Consider the following 23,190-nt stretch of genomic DNA (forward strand, 5'->3'; position numbering starts at 1 on the left):
GGTGGAGAAGGGTGAGAAATGTAGCTAAAAAAAAAAAGGTACTGCAACAGTTAGATCATTGCTGTGTTTCAAGGGCCACGGGGGCTGTGTTTTGGAAAAAAACTATCATAAGGGCAAAAGGAAACTGGCATAGAATTTTTAGCAGAGGAATATTAATAGTCAGATTCATATTTCAGAAAACAATTTGGCTGCAATATATAGAATGGATTGGAAGGGAGCAAGACCAGAGATTTTAAAATTTTTAAAAGATTGTTCATTTTCAGAATTCTTCTGGCCATTCTTTGTCTTTACATTTTCATGTAACTTCTAGAATTAGGTTGTCCATTTCTATAAAAATGCCTGCTGACATTTTTGTAGGGATTGTATTCTGTTGATCAGTTTGGAAGAATTGACATCTTGACAACATTGAGTCTTCAGATCTAGGAACATGGTACATCTCTCCATTTATTTAAGTCTTTCATTTCTCTCAGCAATGTTTTATTGTTTTCGGTGTACAACTCTTGCACTTCATTTGTTAAATTTATTCCTAAGTATTCTTTTTGATGCTGTTGTGAATGGAATTGTTATATTTATTTCATATTTGAGTTCATTGATACATAGAAATAAGTTGATTTTCTTTTTTTTTTGGCCTGTTGATCTCATATCCTGTGACCTTGCTAAACACATTAATTAAGTCTAGTTGATTTCGTTTGCTTTCAGTAGATTCCTACAAAGGATTTTCTATGTACAGGATCATACTGTCTGTGAATAAAGACAATTTTACTTTTTTCTTTCCCACATGGATGGCTTAATTTCTTGTTCTTGCCTTTCTGCACTGGCTAGACACTGTAGTACCACACTGAATAGAGATGTTGATAGTGTGCATCCTTAACTTTGTTCCCAGTCTTAGGAGAAGCATTCAGTCTTTTACCATTAGATCTATTTTCTGAAAGAGTTTGTATAGGATTGGCATTACTTTTCCTTAGTATTGATAAAATTAATAAGTGAAGGCATCTGGAACTGGGCTTTTCTTTACAGGAAGATTTCTCATTACTAATTCAATTTATTTTTATAAATCTCTTCAGAGTCTCTATTTCTTCTTGAGTCCCATTTGATAACGTGTATCTTTCTAGGAATTTGTGTATCCAGTCTTCCAGTCTATCTGTTTTGTTGGCGTAAAGTTCTTCAAAATATTCCTTACAATTCTTTTAATATTGGTAGTGTTTGTAGCAATGCTTACTCCTTTTTTTTTTAGTTTTATTGCGATATAATTGAGATACAGTACTGTATAAGTTTAAGGTGTACAGCGTAATGACATTACTTACGTATTTTGCAAGATGATTACCACAATAAGTTTATTTAACATTCATCATCTCATACAGATACAAAAGGAGGGGGGAAGAAGAAGAAAATTGTTTTCCTTGTGTTGAGAACTTTCAGGAAATGTTGGGCTTTTTGGTTTTTTTTTTTTTTAATTGGAGTATAGTTGATTTACAGTATTGTTTCAGGTGTACAGCAAAGTGAATCAGTTATACATACATGTATGTCCATTTATATTCTTTTCCCATAAATGCCATTACAAAACATTGTCTCTACTATAGTCTGTACTATACAGTAGGTCCTTATTAGTTATATATAGTAGTGTGTATCACTTTTTCTTTCACACTTTGGCAATTCATGTGAAAGAAGCCAGACACACAAAACACACATTGTATGATTCTGTTTATATGAAATGTTTAGAAAGGAACATGGAGCAGAAAGCAGATTTGTTATTGCCTAGGGCTGGAGGTAGAAACGGAAAGGGGATTTCTTTTTAGGGTGATAAAAATGTTCTAAAATTACATGGTGGTGATGGTTTGGGTAACTAAATACTAAATTCATCAAATTATACAATGAATTTTATGGTGCAGAAATTACACAGGCAAATTTTATGGTATGTAAATTACATCTTGAAAAGGCTGTTTTTAAAAAAAGTTGTAAGGTACTTTTAGCATCTTTAAAAATACAGAAACTACTATAAACTAAATGAATAAAACATCAATAATTCAAAATCAGTTTAAAACATCATAATCTCGCCTATACCAGGTGAATGGTAGCTTTCCTGTTTTTGTCAATGGCACTATAATTCTTTCAGTTACAACAGCTAAAAATTTAAGAGTAATTTTGTATTCTTCCATCTTTTTTTATTTCCTACCCTTATCAATTTGCCTACTAAAAACATTATTTTTCACTGATGCTTTTGAATTTCTTAAATAATAATATACAGTTCAGTCAAGAGGGACTGTTTTCTGATGGACACAGCCAATTTATTGATGGCTAATGTAACTTATAAGTTGAGATTGTCAAGATTTTACTTGTCAAGAAAACTTGAAAAATATTGCTTTATTCGCCTATTTCTGCTAAAATTAAGTCATAGAGGCCCAGTGGGAGAGCTGAACCTCCACCTCTATGCAGCATCAACAAGACAGGAGGAGGCAATGTCAGATGGGGCACTTTTTCTCCCTTTTCCCCATCCTCCATGAGTTAGTCAGGTGCAGTAAAGGAGCTGATTTTACATCCCATCCATCTGGAAGTGCAGTAATTTTGTTTACATCATAGATTTCACTTAAGTGTCTTAATTTGGAAACCACTCTGGTTAGAATTCAAGTAACTTCACATTTTTCATATAGAGTAACATTTGAAATAAATTAACATCAATTGATGTAATCTGAACTAATCTGAGGAAAAACAAATGAAGTAGGAAGTATCTTCCCACCTTTTTGTTTTTATATGCCTTCCCCAGGAGCTTATAAAATACTTTTCCTTTCTGCTTTACTGAAACTGAAGTAATTTCATAAATTGATTCATATTGTTATTAAGGATTTTTTAATGTATTGCTTTTCTCTGACGTATCATTTGAAAAAAGGGCTACAGAGTGGGTACTGCTTAAGTAAAAGGAATGCATTACTAATGGTGAATGTGTGGTTTGTGGTAGGAAGGGAACTGGGAGTTGGAAAGCAAGGTATTTATCTGCCTTCTAGACAGGACTTAATGATATGGTTATATTAGGGAGTTAAGAACTATTGAAAACAGAATAAAATATTGTAAAGACATGTTTCTTCATAGTTTTTGAAATGAGAGTAAAAGAGAAAAATAAAGACACATTTTAGGACTGGACAGTTGGCCTCATTTGGGTTCATTTAATAGTTGAGATTTGGGCTTATATTGATGATTGTAGTGTCATTTTCTTCCTGTGCAGAAAGTAAATGTGGGTGATTTTAAACATACTCCATCATTTTTACTCCCCATCCCCCAATTTAAATCTGTTCCAAAGGATCCCTATTTTATAACCTTGTGCTTAATAATTAACATTACCCTTTTTTGTTTTTGTTTTTTGTTTTCTTCTAGGCTGTATTCATCACCAAAGAAAAAACTTACACCAATGCAGAAATCAGTTAGTCCTTTAGTTTGGTGCAGGCAAGTTTTGGATTACCCAAGTCCTGATGTTGAATGTGCTAAAAAGTCTCTTATCCACAAACTTGATCAAACTATGTCAGGTATGTCTATAATTTTACTTGTAAATTCATCTCTTTGCTTTCTTTAATCAAAAAACAGATAAATGTTGACTGGTATGTTTTTAGGAAGGCAGTTCTTTGCTTGAGGGGTGTTTTCCAAATCACATTGTGCATGCCATCGTGAGTTTTTGCCATATGCACATAACCCTGTTCTGTTATTTTCTTAATAGCCTTTAAAAAAAAATCTCCGTATTTTTATTTAGCTTCATCCTAAAAAATATCCATGAAATAATGGATTTTATGTAATAAGGTTTTTTCTGGTGCAAGCTAAAATAAATAATTATTTTTAAAAAATGTTTTGTCTGATATCATCTAAAATCATCTCACCAGCCTCAGGGAAATTCTGATGTGGTAGAAAGATACAGGTTGAGAACCAAAGAGCCCTCATTCTCACTCTGTCGCTTTGTTGCTATGTGACTCCGCGAATTATTTAACTCCTATAAGCTCAGTTTTCTTATAAGCATGATGAACCCTGTAAGTGTTATTTAAGGATTAAATGATAATGTTGAAAGAGCCTAGCATGTTTTTCTGGCTCATGGTAGTGCTTAGTCAATGTATTCATTTCCCCTCTTTTTTTTTTTTTAACTTGACATTTTAAGTTAAACTGCTTTTATGTTCTATTGTTTAATAGCATTCACAAAGCTGACAAAATGTGTCACTCTAATGGCATTTAAATGTAGCATGCCAGTGTGTTAGAAATGTAGGAAAAATATTATTGACTCTTTCTTGGAATTACTCTCAATCTTTTAAAAATATGTTTCAAAAAAAATTAAAAAATTAAAAAAAAGAATATCAGTTTCTGGGAATTCCCTGGGGGTCCGGTGGATAGTACTCAACGCTTTCAGTGCTGGGGCCCTGGTTCAGTCCCTGGTCAGGGAACTAAGATCCTGCAAGCCTCGCATCGAGGCCAAAAAAAAAAAAAGAATATCAGTTTCCTGGAATGCTCATGTAGTAAAAGATTGATGCATGATTACTAATCCTAAATAGAGTTTTGTTTTTTGCTTTGTGTTTACTTGGCAGCCATGTCCTTAAAATTGCTTTTTTTTGGCTTTATTATTGAGGTACGTCCTCTTTTTTAGAGTGTAAGCTGCAAATGGTCAGGGGAAGCAGGGGGGAGCCTACACAGTTAAACTGTCATATAGTAAAGTGTAGTTTGTTGTGGCAGGAGCAGTGGTTATTATAAGAAAATAACGTATGGGATGGACATAGGGGAGAAAACCAAAGCTGTTGCACTTCAAAAGTAGCAATTGGAGTGAGTAGCTTTTTGCTTTATTATAACAAAGGCATTAAAGATAGTAGGAGCATGTAAGAAAAGCTGTTACTCTTGAACCAAAACTAGGTGTAATCAAGTACTGGATCTGCTTAACAGTGTTTAGATTTTGTAGCTGTATGCACAGAGCAATAGCTATAGCTGTATATATTCAAAGAAAAATAATTTGGCTGTTGCAAGTTTGAACCTTGTAGTCCTAAACCTCTCTTTTCCCAAGTTAAAGGGAAGATTGTTTTTTAAATGTATTTTTTTGATAAGGCAAAGCTTCCTAGGAACTTAGCTATTATATTCTAGCACAGCCGTTTTCTACTCCATCATACTCAGCTTCTCTTTAGTGTACCAGCACCTGTTCCTAAGATATTCTTCTCTTGTTTTTTTGATAGCACATTATCTTTTTTACCCTTATTCTCCCTCCGGTTTTCTTTTCAGTCTTCTTTAAAGTTTCTCCCTTCTCTGCCCATCTTTTTGTGTGTGTTTTGGGGGGGGAGATAATATTTATATAGCACAAATTTCCCACTTTCACCATTTTTAAATATACAGTTCATACAGTTCAGTGGCATTAAGTACATTCACATTGCCATCACCACTCTCTATCTCCAGAACTTTTTTGTTATCCCATACTAAAATTCTGTACCCATTAAACTTCCTATTCTTCCTGCCTTCCCCCCACCCCCGCCCCATCTGCCCAGGTGTCTCTTTTGCCCCATTTCTCTCTGTTTTGATGATTTCATCCATTCATACTATATCCAGTATCATCTTTATTCAAACTAATCTCCTTTATTTATGCATATTCAATATTTTTTGAGAACCTGTTATGTATCAGGCGTTGGGCAAAGGGTAGCGGATACATGATGAAGAAAGACTAACACTGTACCTGCACTCACGGAGTTTGGCATCTAGTAGGGGAAACATGTTAATAAAATAATTTTTATAACTGGTGATATGTAATAAAAGAATGATCTACAGTGCTTTGAGCTTGGAGAAATTAGAATTTTACTTCAGGAAGTAATGTTTGGCCTGAGTCCTAAAGATTCAGGAAAATTTAAGTGGGCTAAAGGGGAAGGCGACAGAGGGAGTAGAGTGTTCCAGGTGGTGAGAACAGCTTGTTCAAAGGCTCTGTGGGAGGCCTTTGGGAGCATATGGGAGGGAGCCTAGTGTACATGAGGAACTGGACATGAGGTCAGAACAATATGTAGGAGCCAGACTCTGCAAGGCCTTAGAGACCATGTTAAAGGTTTTGGACTTTATTCTAATATTCTAAAAGCAATGGGAAGATACTGAAGGGTTTTATTCAAGGGTATGGTATGTGTTGGCAGGAAGAAGAAATGATAGGATTTGCACGTTGATGAGGACATGCTTAGCTGTAGTATGGAGAGTAGATTGGAGAAGGCCAAAAGTGAACTGTAGGATGCTTTTGAGGGGGGTTGATGATGATAGCTGCGTAGTGTGTGTTGGGGGGAAAGGGTTGTAGTGGAGATGAAAAGGTGTGAAAGGAAAAAGGAATGAACCAAATATGAGGAAATGAGGGAGAAGAAAGTATCAGCAGTGATTTCTAGCTTTCCAGCTTGTGTAATAGGATGAATGTTGTTATCATTCTGAGATAGAGACCCCAGGAAGAGAATTTGTTTTAGTTCGAAAATAATGAGTTTGGATTTGGACTTGTTGGCTCTGGGATGCATTTGCCATACCCTCAGGGGAGACATTAAATGGGCAGCATATATGGGACTGAAGCTCATGGAAACTTAGGCCTGGAGATATAAATAATGGATATTTGGGGGAATAGAGATAATAACTAATGTTGTGAGTATGAATGAGATTTCTCAAGAAAAAGAATATGGTTTAGAGTGAGAAGATAAAAGAGTTGAGAACTTGAAATGCTAGTGATTAAATAACCAAATAAAGAGAGACTGCGCTTCAAAGGAAATAGAACAGTAAAGAGATAGGAAGGAATGAACACCCGTATTTCTGCTCAGGTTGATATATTGAGATCATGCTACATACTAAATATGTTTCGTGGTGTCTTGTCTCATGGTGAATATGTAGAAAAATATGTAGAAAACTATACTGACCAACTTACCACACTATCCAACTAAACAGAAAAACTAAACAGAAAGCATGTGTTCCTCCTCCCAAAACCAGTGCTCTGCTTATAGGCAAACCAGAAACTTCAGAAACATCTTATTGTTTTTTCCCTTTAGAAATCCTTACCGGGTTTTTTTTTGTTGTTTTTTTTTTGTTTTTTGCGGTACGCAGGCCTCTCACTGTTGTGGCCTCTCCTGTTGCGGAGCACAGGCTCCAGACGCGCAGGCTCAGCGGCCATGGCTCAACGGGCCCAGCCGCTCCAAGGCATGTGGGATCTTCCCGGACCGGGGCACGAACCCGTGTCCCCTGCATCGGCAGGCGGACTCCCAACAACTGCGCCACCAGGGAAGCCCCGGTTTTTAATATTTATCCTTTTCTTCCTTTTTTTTTTTTTTTGGCCACTTTTATTGCCTAGTTCAGTCTAATCTATTTAACATTAGAATTTCCATCAGTTTTTTTTCCTTAAGCTGATTGGATCATATTACTCTTGCTCAAAAGTCCCCGATGGTGTTATCACTGCTACTGAACAAATTTCAGACTCCTGAGCATAGTATTCCAGGCCTCCTGTGACCTGGCCCCAGCTGGTTGTTCCTGTTTTGTCGCTCACCATGAACTTTACCTTTCTAGATTACTCACTGTTATTCCCTGGACACTCTATGCATTTTCAAGACATGGTTTTAGTTTATGTTATAAACACAGATGAAAACATATACTTTCCCCACTTCCAGTGTCCTACCAAATTATCCTCTCAAGACTGCTCCAGTGCCTCTCCTTCCAAAAAGCCTTACTACCTACTTTCTCTCAGTTGTAATGAATTACTCCTATCTCATCATTTCCATTAGCCTCTTTGCGCCTTTATGATAGTACTCATTTCATTTTGCCTTGAAATCACTGTTTTTTCTGCCTGCATTACTTGGCTTTAGGCCTCTTGAGAAGAAGTACCATGTCACATTTGTGTATTTATTCTGCATAGTACTTTGGTGATGGTCATAAATATGAATAAGCTGTAGATTTTAGAATAGGGTGAAGAAAAGAAAAAATATTTTAAGTATTAATTTTTCTTGTATATAATTGATATCTTAGCCCTACTTTCATACTATTTTTATAATTTTATATGCATAGCACAAATTTTTCCCCTTTTTTGGCAGAAGTATTCTCCTTGGTCCAGAAAATGGGGTGGGGGGGTTCTTTTTAAAAAAAGAATTCTTGTATGTTTGACCTTAATCTGGCCTAAATAGTCAGTATTGCTTTATTTTTTCAAAAATCCAAACTTTGGAACGACTATTTTTAAAACTCATTATTTCATAGTTTTTTGTTGTTATTAGCAGTGTGTGTTTGTTATAGAAAAATGAGACAACACAAATATGCTTTTATATTCATTTTATTTTTAAAGGCCATTCAAGGTTGACACAGTTGGAATAAACTTTCCAACAAGATAGAAGTAACTTAATTTAGTAGCTAATAATTTGTTGAGGAGATATTCTTCCTATAGTATTATTTCTGTTTGGTGTGGCTCCTGTTTTATTTGCATAACAAAATTTAAGATAGTGGAAGTATTTTGTTGGGATTATTAATGTGATATATTTCTCTCCACTACTATAGAAATGTTTCTGTGTTTAAACTGAGATAATGACTTGCTGAATTTCCTAATTGGAAAAATTTTTTTTTATAAATTTATTTATATTTTTAATTTTTGGCTGTGTTGGGTCTTCGTTGCTGCGCACGGGCTTTCTCTAGTTGGAGCGAGTGGGGCCTACTCTTCATTGCGGTGCGCGGGCTTCTCATTGAAGTGGCTTCTCTTGTTGCAGAGCATGGGCTCTAGGTGCATGGGCTTCAGTAGTTGTGGCACATGGGCTCAGTAGTTGTGGCTCGCAAGCTCTAGAGCACAGGCTCAGTAGTTGTGGCGCACAGGCTTGGTTGCTCCGCAGCATGTGGAATCTTCCCGGACCAGGGCTCGAACCCTTGTCCCCTGCATTGGCAGGCGGATTCTTAACCGCTCTGCCACCAGGGAAGTCCCCCAGTAGGAAAACTTTTGCGATGTTATTAGCCTTTTCTTCAATTTGATTTTTCCCCTTGTCATTAATGCAGCTCTCAAGAGGCAGAATTTGTATAATAATCCTTTCAACTCCATCAGTTACACAAGTCCTTACAGTCCAAATGCCAGTAGCCCATACAGCAGTGGTTTCAATTCTCCGTCCTCAACCCCAGTGCGACCTCCTATAGTCAAACAGCTAATACTTCCTGGAAATTCAGGTAAGGAGAGACGAAATGGAGTAATTAAGAAATGGTTTTTAACTTACTGCCCTGCCTCAGAAAATAACTTACTCATCAGTAGTTCAAGTTCCTTTATTTATGAAACCTCCAACTGGTTAGAGAAGATATCATTGAGGTGCTACTTAGCACCAGGTAGTATGGTACTAGGCACCAGTGATACAGATAAGCCAAGTTACATTCATAAAGTTTTCTTTAGCATGTGTGTAAAAGTTTTTTAATGTGGCTTGAGAAAAATAGCGTCACAGGCTTTATTTTTTTAACCAGTAGATGCTTACTGAGTAGCTTGCTTAGGTTGTAAAAGCTACAGAGTTAAACTCTTCTAATAGGAGTTTTAATAAGCTTTGATATTGTAGTTAAATAATAGTACAAGGCTGTATATGAATGTGCCAAGAGAGTGTTTAGAGCTCTAAATGATATGGGAGAGGGATAGATTGCTATAATTGGGGGAAGAATGTTCTGCTGTGGTTCTGTGACTGAGACTGTTATTCTGTAGCTTACTGTTCTTTAGATTTCACCATTCAGTTACTCTTATTACTGCTATTGGTATGATTAATTATCATAGCTTCCTTAAAAATTAAAGTATTATTAACCACCTCAAACTTTTGACTTGTATACTCCCTAGTCTCATCACTTATTGACCGTGAAGTTTGTTCTGTACGTAGGTTGTTACTTGCTACTTATTTCACCCATGACTGTTGTACTAAAAAGGTTGTATTTGTTTAATATAGAGAATTTTATTCAGGCACTATTTGAGACTGACCTTATAGTACTTTTCCTATCATGTGCACTATGCTCTTCTTGACAACATAAACTGTTTCGTATTCTTCTTGCTCTTTTTATGTGCCATTCGTGTTGGAGCTGGCTCTTATGGTGAAGAATTCTGGAAAACAAGTTTCAAATAAATCTGTATTAGAAATATTAGTGACAGTCCTGGGATTTTTAAAATTCTTCATTAGAAGTTGATGATCTGATGAAAGCATTTCCTTAGGAACAAATTAGAGTCTTTTGGATATGTATATGCTTTATTCCTCTGACCTGTCTTCTATCCCCCTTTTGGTTTAGTGATAAAATGAGTTTTTTCATCCAGTCATTTTCTTCATCCCATCTTTGTGCTTCACTAGTTAACTTCAGAGAACTCCTTGGATCCCCATTACTAGTTTAGGGAAGGAATTTTGTAAACATGGCATAATGTAGGAGAAATGAGTGTAGTGTTCTTTTTTTGGTTTGTTCCTAAATCTCTAAGGAGTCCTGATTTTCCTCAAATTATAGCTTTCTTGTTTAGGAAAAGTAGGTGCTTTATTCAAGGGAAACGATGGTGGTATTTGCTAGTGACTGAATTTGGGAGGAGAAAACACATCTTAAATTCATCTATTTATAGAGTAGTTTCATTGGCTACCTTGTAAAAGTTGAAATCCTATAGCATGTATTATTGAACATTAATTACTTGCCAGGTACTGTTTTGAAAACTTAATTGTTTCATAAGAATATAGATAAGTTATAGCTATAAGAAAATGTGTTTTGTATTTGTCATTATCTATGAAGGAGTCTCTGTAGCCCTCTTTATACTTAGTCAAGACAATTTTTAATTTTAACATTTGGGAATTTTATAAACAGAAAAGGCAGAATAACAATGAACTGAATCCAAAGATATAATATCAAGTTAATGCAACAGATGTTTATTCAACTTTTGTTTCACTGAAGTTTGAATCATTTTCTTTTTTAAGGTAATTTGAAAAGTTCGTCAGACAGAAATCCTCCACTCAGTCCTCAATCCTCTATAGACAGTGAATTAAGTGCTTCAGAATTAGATGAAGATTCAATTGGATCCAATTATAAGCTAAATGATGTAACTGATGTGCAGATTCTAGCTCGGATGCAGGAAGAAAGTAAGTATTTTAATTGTTAAAGTTGTGGTCTTTCATTACTGTACAATTTTGTTGTTGTTATTAAATATGTCAAAGTGTTGTGGAATAATAACGTAGTAAGAATAGAAATGTTGAAATTTCAGAGGCTTTTTCAACAAGTGGACTGGTTTGTTCATTAACTTGTTTTTAGAATCCATAGTATGTAGAGCAGTTTGCTGTGTGAGGAGCAAAGAAAAACAGGCTATGCTCTGCTTCTGTGACTGGTAATCATACCCTGCATGTTACTCTACACTGTAACTCTGTAGTTATTACTCGGTTGCTCTGTGTTTTCTTAGTGTAGACCAGAGTTTCTCAACTGTTCTTTCATTATTGCCTCCCCAAGGAGCCGATTTAGACATTTTTCCCCCTTTTTACCCACCCCCACTCCCGTTAAATTTTAATACCGTTGATATACTGTATATCTCTTTTTGTACTGTAAGGGCCACAAACTATTATGATATCGAAGATTTTTTTCACATCCCCCAAATCATTTTTTTTCTCCTTGGGGGCAAATTTTCTTTCTTAGAATGTTTGGTGTAGTCTGTAAAAAAGACCTTCATGGGAAAATCGGGATTGTGACATTAAGTTAAATGAAGCATGTGATGTTGCTTTGCAAAGTGGTCCTTGCAACTTTTTAGGTCACATATACCTTTGAGAATCTGATAAAAGTGTTGTCCCCTGTCATTCCCAAAATATGCATACGCACAAAATTTTTCATACTATTTCAAGGGCTCATTAGTGCCCTCTCATCTGAATGTAAGATGTTGGTGATAGTATTATTCTTGCCTGTATATTTTATTGTATGATGCCATAGGCTTAACTGTGAAGGAAGCAGTCTCTCTAACCTTCATAATGAAAAGATCCTTGAAACACAGATTTCAGAGTCTTGACAGTTGGCTGAGGTAATGGAGCAATGCTATAGTTTAGTTCAAAATTTTTCTGTTTAGGTCCTTTCTTTTATGTAAATATGTAGTAAGTTTTATCAAGCTATAACATTTATTAAGAAACTGCAATGTTTCTCACTCTGCTAATTCTTGTCTCATTTTCACACATCTTCCCTTAGAAAGATAGAAAGCTTTGGTGCTTGTTTTATCTATCTTTAGCCCTAGAAACTAATAACATTTTACCCTTTTCTTCTGTAACTTTGTGTATGTAACTCCTCACTGGGAGTATGGTATTGTCAGCTAGTGAGGGGTTACTTATTATCATGGATGTGAAAAAAGAATAAAGAATGCTGTGTAACTACCAGTTAGAATAAACTCACTCATTTCTTCTTTGAATCCTGACTTTTTAGACTGCAGTATTTTGTTAGAAATTCAACCAGCTATTTGCTGTAGTTTTCATATTGTGTGTTGGTAATGCATAATAGAAATTTTAGTCTTACTTGAAAAATCCTTTCTAAGCTATTCACACGCACAAGTATTTCTTTTCCTGGTGAATTTTTTAAAAAATAAAACAAAAAATGCTGAAAATGTGTATGAGTCCTCCTTGAAAACACCAGCTTTTTTTTTTTTTTTTTTTTTAAGAGAGAATGATTTTCCTTTTTACAACATTGTTTCTCCCATTCTTTGGTAACAAAAATGAAGAGTAACAGATTTGGGCGTTTGCCTGGTTAAGCTCCCTCATTTTTAAAATGAGAAACACACAATCCCATAGTGGTTGTGACTTCCCTAAGACCCCCTTGTTAATGGAGAACCTGCATTGGGATCTGGATTTTTCTTTTTTGAAACACCGCTCTTCTCACTGGTCTGTCATCTTTTGCTAGGTGACTTTAGTGCCATGTTTGCTATAACATGACACTAAGTAATTTGTTGGTTACTACAGTGGTCCCCAAACCTGACCAAAGGGCTAGACGGGCCCTAGGAATCTAGTTTTACAGGTACCTTGGTGTGATTCTCATCCACTACTTTGGGGAACCATGTTGATATCACTTTCTGTGAATGAATATATAACTTAAAAGTTTGATAATTCTCTAGAACAGATCTTTTGGGCTAAACTGCCAATAATTAGCAGGACTTCCTCAAAATGTTATCTAAATTCCATACATTTTTTCAATTGTAATTTTTTTTCTCGTTGAATATCTATCAGCATTTGTTTTTATTCTAGAAGGTTTTATACTATTTGAAGGGCTCCTAAGGTTGCTTGGGTATTTCTGGAGGTATCAATATAATTAAGGGACTCCTTTGAAAATTCTTACTTGATGGCTTAGAATTTATCTTGTTTTATTGAAGTCTCTTAGGTTATGAAACAACTGAAATTATGTTTGTGTCCAAGTATTGAATTCCTAAGAGTGGGATAGAAGTTTCCTTCATCATCTTCTTGAGTAAGATTAATGCAAGGATTCAGTATCCAGGGAGTATATTTACTCACTGATGTATTCTTTACACTGGTTGGGCAGTAATTGTTTTCCTTCAGTATTCCTTTAACGTTAATCTCAAATTTGGATTACTGTCTTTTGGAGTAGAAATATTTTTAAATTTATTGTTCTATTTTTAATATAGATTTCAGATTCAAGAAGAAATGTTGAAATTGGGCAAAAATTTATGAATTTCATTTAATTTAAAAATAGCCTTTTAGATGTGGTATATGCATCCTTATGTGTGGGAAAGTCTAAGGTGAATCAAGTGAAAGGGAGTTTTCCTTTACACGTTATACCCTATTTGAATTTCTCAATGATAATCTTTTGCTTTTAAACCTTAAAAAATATTTAAATGTTTAAAAATAAAACTAAAGAAATAAAATAACACATTCATTATTGTCAGGTCTCCGGCAAGAATATGCAGCCACCGCATCTCGGCGCAGTTCTGGTTCATCTTGCAATTCTACAAGACGGGGTACTTTTAGTGATCAGGAACTTGATGCACAAAGTTTAGATGATGAAGATGACAATATGCATCATGCAGTATACCCTGCTGTTAACAGGTTTTCACCATCACCACGCAATTCACCTCGACCATCACCTAAGCAGTCACCCCGAAATTCACCTCGTTCTCGATCTCCTGCTCGGGGAATAGAATATAGTAGAGTGTCCCCACAGCCTATGATTAGCCGCTTACAGCAACCTCGCCTTTCCCTTCAAGGCCATCCCACAGATTTACAGACAACCAGTGTTAAAAATGAAGGTAACTATAATGTCTGGAAAAACTTTGTCCTTCAGGGCTTCCCTGGTGGCCCAGTGGTTGAGAGTCCGCCTGCCGATGCTGCTGATGCAGGGGACGTGGGTTCGTGCCGCGGTCTGGAAAGATCCCACGTGCCGCGGAGCGGCTGGGCCCGTTGAGCCATGGCCGCTGAGCCTGCGCGTCCGGAGCCTGTGCTCCGCAACGGGAGAGGCCACAACAGTGAGAGACACGCGTACCGCAAAAAAAAAAAAAAAAAAAAAAATTTGTCCTTCATATTCCAGTATGAAAGTAACAGTTTTTACCAAGGTTCTGTATTTTAGAAAGTAGATCAACAATTTAGACAGTTTATTGTTTTATTAATACTGAGTCAGGGACTTCCCTGGTGGCACAGTGGTTAAGAATCCGCCTGCCAATGGAGGGGACGTGGGTTTGCGCCCTGGTCTGGAAGATCCCACATGCCATGGAGCAACTAAGCCCGTGCGCCACAACTACTGAGCCTGTGCTCTAGAGTCCCCGAGCCACAACTACTGAGCCTGCGAGCCACAGCTACTGAAGCCCACGAGCCTAGGGCCCGTGCTCCATCACAGGAGGAGCCACCACAATGAGAAGCCTGTGCACCGCAAGGAAGAGTAGCCCCCGCTTGCCGCAACTAGAAAAAGCCCACGCACAGCAGCGAAGACCCAACGCAGCCAAAAATAAATACAATAAAATAAATTTATTTAAAAAATACTGAGTCAATGCAAAAATAAAGGAAGAAGTGAATTTAATTTTGCTTGATTATGTTAGTTTTGCTTTGTTATACTCATGAAGTGATCTGTGTATAGATTTTTTTTTTTAATTTATTTTTGGCTGCATTGGATCTTTGTTGCTCCGCGCAGGCTTTCTCTAGTTGTGGCGAGCGGGGGCTGCTCTTCGTTGCAGTGTGCGTGCTCCTCATTGTGGTGGCTTCTCTTGTTGCGGAGCATGGGCTCTAGGCACGTGGGCCTCAGTACTTGCAGCATATGGGCTCAGTAGTTGTGGCTCGAGGGCTCTAGAGCACAGACTCAGTAGTTGTGGCGCACGGGCTTAGTTGCTCTGTGGCATGTGGGATCTTCCCGGAACAGGGAATCAAACCCATGTCTCCTGCATTGGCAGGAGGATTCTTAACCACTGAGCCACCAAGGAAGTCCCTGTGTATAGATTTTGATTTAAGTAATTTATGGTTCTTTTTAACAGTTCTACCCATTTATAGAAACTGTATTGTTTATTTTTATAAGACGTGTACTTCCTGTTAGCTCTTCTAAAATATGCATAACACTTAAATAAAGAATTTTATTTTTTTTTAATTTATTTATTTTATTTAATTTTTATTTTTGGCTGTGTTGGGTCTTTGTTGCTGTAGGCGGGCTTTCTCTAGTTGCGGCAAGCAGGGGCTACTCTTCGTTGCGCTACTCAGGCTTCTCATTGCGGTGGCTTCTCTTGTTGCAGAGCACGGGCTCTAGGTGCATGGGCTCAGTAGTTGTGTCTTGCAGGCTCTAGAGCACAGGCTCAGTAGTTGTGGGGCACAGGCTTAGTTGCTCCATGGCATGTGGGATCTTCCCAGACCAGGGCTCAAACCTGTGTTCCCTGCATTGGCAGGTGAATTCTTAACCACTGCACTACAGAGAGGCCCAAGAATTTGATTTTTGAATGTTAATTAACATTTTAATTTTCTTCATCGGAAAGAATGTTTTGATTTTTTCTTTTAATTAAATTTCTGTTGTCATAGAAAAACTAAGACGCAGTCTTCCAAACCTATCCCGAACATCCAGTACACAAGTTGACTCAGTGAAAAGCAGCAGAAGTGACTCAAATTTTCAAGTGCCAAATGGAGGAATACCTCGCATGCAACCTCAGGCTTCAGCCAGTAAGTATCTTTTATGTATCAGTTATTTAAAGATAAATGAAAATTGTAGATTTTAATTTTGTGCTGAATAGCTGTATTAAACTATAGTAAAATGTAGTGATTATCAATTGCTATAAGATGATCATAGCTATATTAAAATTTAAAATTTGTCCCTATGAAATACCCAATTGTATCAATACTTAAATCTGTATGAAACTGTGGTCTCTCTAGAATTCTAAAATAAGCATGTTCTAGCTGTTTAATGTATAAATATATATGCCTTAAAAATCTTATATTCTGCAATACTGCACATTAAAAATGACAGGATTTTGGGGGGAAATAGTCCTGAAGCAGACCACTTAAAACCCAAGGAGCTTTCTTACTAGAACATTAATAAAAACAATAATGATCCCATGAAAATAATAGCACAATTAAAGGCATGTTAAATTCTTAATAAATAAAATAAATACTCCAGCAAATGTAGAATTTCATTTTTAAAAAAAGTTGAAGGTAACCTGATGGAAAGGAACGTTGAGACCGTTGAATTAAGGAGACATATGCACCATAAACAAAGATCAGATAATCATGCAGAAGGAACTTCTAAGACAAAGTGGCCAAACTGAGCTAAGAAGTGATGTGGGAGTAGATGGCACTCTGTACTTTACAGAGAGACTAAAACAGAATTGAATACTTTCCAGAAAGTATTGCGTATTAAGTAGGGTAGATATGAGCATGCAGTCAAACCAGTTTTAAACAACTATCAGAGTTATTTCTACAATCTTAGAAATGCTCAATATGCATGCCTTCTATCCCACAGTTCACATCAGTTTTGTAGTTTGATTCATTCAGTTCCTTTGTAGCATGTTTACTGTCAGTGGTTGAAGTGGTCACTGTGATGTGTTCCTTCATTTCCTCAAAGCTGTGACAAAGAAGTGATACAGACATGAGGTTATTGACTGTCCATTTATAACTTGTGTATTGAGTAACACAACTTTGAAAGCATTCAACTCTTTTTAAATCCCCTTGCACTCTTCCTTGGCTCTATTGTGTTTAGCTGACTTTGTGTAGTTTGTATTAAGCTGCTGTTACTTGGTGGCTCAAAAATCCAGTCCAGAAAAAAATACATTTGAACCAAAATGACTTTTGTGATATATTGATAAATTTTCCCTATTTACAAATTGCATATAATATTATTTTTATTATAGAACTCACATTGTACGGTACCAAACATTCATAATTCTGTTTAATCCTCTGAACAATTCTATGAAGTAGGTTCAATTACTAACACATTTTACATATTAGGAAATTGAAGCTTTGAAAGGTTACATAAGTTATCTATGATCATACCATACAGCTTATAAGTAGCAAGTTAGGATTCAGACCCATGTTGATCCTGATTGAAAGCCAAAGCCCATTTAGAGAGATTTGTCACATCAGTGGTTTAGTACTAAGACATAAAAATTATCCAGAAATATTATTTCTTTTTTTTTCTAAGATAAACTCTAAAATTTAAGGCGTTGTAGAAAACTGATACCTAGAGATTTGGGTACCTCATTTTTTTAGATGGAGGTGTGCAAAAACATGTTTTTATATCACATTAAATTTTAAACACACAGACCATGTGAACTGTGTGTTTAAGAGTGCCGTTATGGTACTCATGTGGTACTCATAAATGGTGTAGAAAATAGAGATTCACAAAATTTAAAAAATGAAAGTAAAGATACAGTTTGAACTCTAAGTTATTGCTGAAGTGGTGAGTGATAGGTTTTGTGCCTTTAAACCTGCAAATTAAGTTAATTTGATTTAATAATATCCTGTTTCTGGGGTTTTCTTCCCTCTTGGGAAGAGCAATCCACAGTGTTAATAAAACAGGAAAGAAACTTTTATATCGTTAAGAATATTAAGTAACAAAACTCATGTATATTATAAGCTACACTTCTACAGTCTATGCACAGATAATCCAAAACACCATTTTCACTTGGCTTTCAGAGGCGCTTTAATACTTAGTTTGAAATTGTTAAATTCTGAATTTCTCAAATCTTTCCATGACATATTTTCAGACAGCTTCCCAGCTCTTTGATGAAACCAGCTATATCTATATCCTTTTTACCTCATTCCATTATTGTCAGTACCAAATCTTTACTCAGATTTGTTCCCTCATGCCCTCATACATGCTGTTTGTTTATTTAAACTATTCTAGCATCTTAAAGCTGTATGGAAATGAAAAATAACTCTTTACAAAAAGAGAAGGAACAATAAAAGATTGAGAACCTAGGATAAAAATGTTAATAAAAAAAGAATATATTGACCATATCTTAAACTTTATGATAACTACTCACCTTCTCTAGTGGTAGAATTACCATTGTATAATCAACTGCTGATTCCCTAGAATTTTTTTTTCCTGTAGGTAAATTATTTTTTTCTTTTTCCCCAGAAGTGGATTATTAAGGAAAATACATAAAGAAACATAATGAGATTCTAATCACTAATTTACTTTTAAGTGGGATATATGTATACTGTTTCATAGTCGTATTTCAATATTTGAATAATGTATAGGCAGAAGAAAAAGTAAGGTACCATCCTATTTTAAAAATTGCATATACTTGTTTATTTTTATATATGTAGCTGTAGTGAAGTTTATTTATGATGAAAATGTCACAAATATTTATTTTAGTATAGAATCACACTACTCACAAAAACGTATTTGGAAAGTAGTAAATCCAGAATATTGGCAGGTTAAAATTAATAAAGTTTATTTTATAAAAATATTTAAAACTTGAGAGTTCCTTGGAGGTCCAGTAATTAGGACTTAGGCTTTCACTGCCGTGGCCCCAGGTTCAGTCCCTGGTTGGGGAACTAAGATAACAGAAGCCGTGCAGCACGGCCCAAAAAAAAGAAAAAAAAAATTTAAAACGTTTTGTTTAAAGTTAATATATTATAAAGCAAAATAAAGTGTTACCTATTTTTCTGAAAATTTTACGTATATCTTTGATACATAATATATATGTGTGTTTTAACTAGTGTGTGTATATAGGTGTACTGTTTTCATAATAGCCTTTTTATTTTGATATATAATTATGTCCAGATATTACAATGGCAAGTTTTATATATGAATTAGCATTTTAAATATTTTATATAAACCAAGTTTATATATTTGCTGCATTTTATTTTCTTACAAGTATTTTTCCAGCTCTTAAGTGGTAAAGCTTTGGTTCTTACTTGCTGGTCTGCATGAACCTAACTTTGCAAGGTTGCTTTATTTCCACCTAAGGGACCACTTCTTTTGCCTTGTTACTATGCCAATCACTATTTTTATATGCTTATTTGCTATGGCTGCATTATTGTGGATGTTGGCATTCAAATATGAATATTATGAGAGTTCTAATATATTTTCATTTTGATAGCTATTACCAATTCTTGACTTTTATATTTGGAAAATATGAGTAACTTAAAAAGTTTAAGAAAACCAGAGCATTGCAGAGGTCATTGATACATGTAATTTTCTCAGATTCTCCAGTTAAGGGAAGGAATGTTTCTCATCGACAGTTTTTCAAAAGACTAGTGCTTGCTTTCTAAGACCACTGGAGCACAGGTTTAATAGAAAGTTTAATTTTCAGAAAAATATAGGAATTACTGGTTCAGAAATAAGAGAAGAGAGAAAAACCCAAGGCAATCTGCTGGTTTTATAAAAAGTAGTATGAGTTTACTTTCACATGTATTGTCCCATTTGAACCTCACAACATCTCATTTTTCATTTTTATAGAGAGGGAGAAAGATCCATATAAATTATATGTACAATGTCAAGTAACTAGAAAAGTGGCAAAACCAAGCCAAATTACTCCCTCTTCTCAACTCCTCCATGAGTCTCCTGATTTCCTCCCAATCATTGTTTGGATTACATCATGCTGACCTAATTTCAAATGAGGAGGCATCTTGGAAAATATTCTTGGATGACTCTACTGGAGCATGATTTGAGACTGAACTATAAATACTTTGTGAATTACCACAAGAGTAAAATAAGTCATTGTAATATTTATCCACTTGCTTGCTTACATTTAACTAAATGGAAGAATATATTTGAATAGGATACAGAGTATACTCCCAAAGAAGAGATGTATAGGATCAGTATTGTACTCTGGACCTCTCACTGAAGAGGAAGTGTCCAGGGCAGTTGTCAGCTTATACATAGGCCAGACTGCACTTAGGCTCATGGGGAAGGAATTCTCATCCAGATTTCACTTGTGACCAAAACACTAAAAGGTTACACTCAAATTTTATATAATTATGAAATATAAATTGAAATAAATAAGTCATGATAAATCTGTGTAATTGGCTAATGTACAAATGAGTGAGATACTTGTAGAACTCCTGTTTAAGGATAAGTAGTGTAATGATGTTGTCAGTTATCACGAAGAGATTTTATAAATGTAGTTTTTCTGACCTTTACTTCTGGAAATGTTGATTGAATACATCTGGGATGGGGACCCAGAATCTATTTTTTAGAAGTGTCTTAGCTGACTCTGGCATATTTAAGTTTGAGAACCACTCAATTGGACCTCAGCTGTGGAGGATCTCGAATATTTAGTTTGAATCTCTGGATTTTATCCAGTACTCAGTCACTTATGTGTTTCTTAATTATTCAACAGATATTTATTGGGTGTATATGTTCCAAGCACTGGGAATATAAATGTGAAAGAGACAGCTCATGCCCTCCAAAAGAGGAAGTGATAGGCAGGAAGTGATGTGGGAACAGGAGAGGCATTACACAGCAGGTATGAAGAGGTTTTCAGGAAAGGTATTGAAAGATGTCTCAGCCAACTCTGGAGGAGTTGTCACACGAGGAAAGGAAGTATAAGTTTTCCAAACAGTGGGACCAGTAATGAAGTCTTAAGAATGGCACCCTGATTATAGTGGTTTTGTTTGACTAAAGTGTGGGTCACAGGATGGTTAGTTGGTGCAGTGACCAAGGACGAGAGATGTAGGTAGGGGTTAGATTGTGGGAGCTTTTAAATATCATGTTGGGAATTCCCCGGCGGTCCAGTGGTTAAGACTGCACGCTTTCATTGCCGAGGGTGAGGGTTCGATCCCTGGTCAGGGAACTAAGATCCCACGAGCCGCGCGGTGCAGCCAAAAAAATAAATGAATCAAATAAATTTCATATTAAGGAGTTTAGATTTCATCTTATAAGCATGGCGAGCCATCATAGGCTTTTAATCAGGGTTACTTCTTAAGAAACTCAGTCTGGTAGCAATGTGGAGAATGGATTAAAGTTCTAGAAGGATTTGGAGACTTTCAGTTTAACTACTATAATTTATCTTTAAAAAGTGATTTTGGGGACTTCTCTGGCGGTCCAGTGGTTAGGACTTGACACTTTCACTGCCTGGGCCTGGGTTTGATCCCGGTTGGGGAACTAAGATCCCGCAAGCTGTGCGGACAAAATAAATAAATAAAAAGTGGTTTCGTCATTAGAAAACAGATCAAATTACGATTGATAATTCAGATTAAAATTTAGTTTTTGTTCTTATTTGAGTAACATTATGTGACTTTGTGGTATCTCATGAAGATCATTCATTTCATTCCATCTGTATCAGGCAAATTTAGAGTATACTGCCTGATCCTATTTGCTATAAACAGGATCCTATCTGATTCTTTGACTTATTGTTGGACAGTTTTCACTTGTCTGTAGATGCTGTTCTTGTGGCATCACCCATGAAACTTGAGGGATAAATAAGGTCCATTGGAGTTATTGTAGCTATTAATTTAAATAAGATCTTTCCAGGACAGTTGATTAGAGGTGATATGTTAAACCCTCGTTTAAAAAATTATAATAGTTAATAGATACTGTGGATTGCCAGTGTATGTACAGTTGGTTACCTTTTGCCCTCATTTACTCCACTCCAATCACCATGGCCTACTTCTGTTCTTCAAATATAGCAGGCACACTCCTACCTCAGGTCCTTACTGCTGCTTTTCCTTCCATATCGAATGCATTCCCCTGATATCTGTATGGCTCACTTCCTCTCTTCCTTCAGATCTTTGGGCAAATGTCATCTCAGGGAGATATTTCCTGATGACTCTATTTGTAATTGCAACTTAAATTTCCTACTTCTTGTCCCCCTTTCCTACTTAATATTCTCCTTAGCAGCTATCACCATCTTGCAGGCCATATATTTTACTCTTTGTTTATTGTTTCCCCTTCCCTAAAATCTTAGTTACATGAAAGTAGGAACTTTGTCTATCTAGCTGGATACTGAATCCATTGTTCCTAAAACAGTGCCTCTAATAAAGTAGATAATTACTTGAAAGAATGAAAGAAAGCAGGAATGAATGAATGAGTGAATGAATGAAAATATGAATGGTTGAAAGCATGTATGAATAAATATGTAAATGAAGAATATTCAATGACGATAGCATCCTATATTTCTGTGGGATAGATATGAGGTAATGCATTATAAAATTGGTGTTTTTTAGGTTTGGAGAATTTTTTGCTTGTCTGCCTGGCAATATATTTAACTTAAACTGGCATACAATATTGTTTAGCTGCAGTAATGTGTTGTAGTAAGTGTTACAGAAATTGAAATCAAATGCATTTGGTACTTTTTAAAAATGTTTACTATTAGACAGTGAGAAAATCCTATCAGCATTGATACGGTTAAGCAATAGAGGGAAAGAAAAATTCTCCTTAATTCTTTTTGGTGATATATCAAGTAATCCATTTATCAACCCAATGATTGTTTAAACTCTGGCCAGATTTATGGTTTGAGATCTCTTTTTGGGGGCGGGTTGGGGGCGTTGCATATAAATCCTAGAGGTATATGAAGTCTGACTTTCAAATGGGTAGAATGACATTTTAGAGCCACTTAAATAGGTGACTGCACTGGTACATGTGGGAATCATCAGTTCATTGGAGCCAAAGAGATTTAACTCCAGATGGCTCTGAACTGCTGCTTAATTGCCGGTTATGAGAGTTTCGCTGCAGTTAATAGATTAGGAGTTCCAAAGAAAGCTTAGAACTCCTCATTGATCACTTTAAAAACCAGATGCTCTGACTCTTCCAAATCCCTCAACCCCAACACATACACACCCCTGCCCACCCCGTATGCATGTGTGCATAGTCCAGATATGTTGCTACCCAAAGTCTGAA

The 23,190-nt window shown here is 35.9% G+C and overlaps 1 protein-coding gene across 4 annotated transcripts in view; it reads left to right on the top strand.

Annotated features, from left to right (window-relative positions):
• SLAIN2 (SLAIN motif family member 2) overlaps nucleotides 1-23,190 on the top strand; it is an 81,260-nt gene that overhangs the window by 30,584 nt on the left and 27,486 nt on the right. For 3 of the 4 annotated variants that reach the window (XM_067735902.1, XM_067735903.1, XM_067735905.1), the window contains exons 2-6: nucleotides 3,367-3,515; nucleotides 8,974-9,138; nucleotides 10,884-11,045; nucleotides 13,826-14,185; nucleotides 15,930-16,067. In XM_067735902.1, coding sequence (XP_067592003.1) covers nucleotides 3,367-3,515; nucleotides 8,974-9,138; nucleotides 10,884-11,045; nucleotides 13,826-14,185; nucleotides 15,930-16,067 — 974 coding nt within the window. The remainder of the gene's footprint in view (nucleotides 1-3,366; nucleotides 3,516-8,973; nucleotides 9,139-10,883; nucleotides 11,046-13,825; nucleotides 14,186-15,929; nucleotides 16,068-23,190) is intronic. The other variant, XM_067735904.1, reaches the window with a different exon arrangement.

This window comes from Pseudorca crassidens, chromosome 4 (assembly GCF_039906515.1).
Source record: "Pseudorca crassidens isolate mPseCra1 chromosome 4, mPseCra1.hap1, whole genome shotgun sequence".
Lineage (NCBI taxonomy): Eukaryota > Metazoa > Chordata > Mammalia > Artiodactyla > Delphinidae > Pseudorca > Pseudorca crassidens.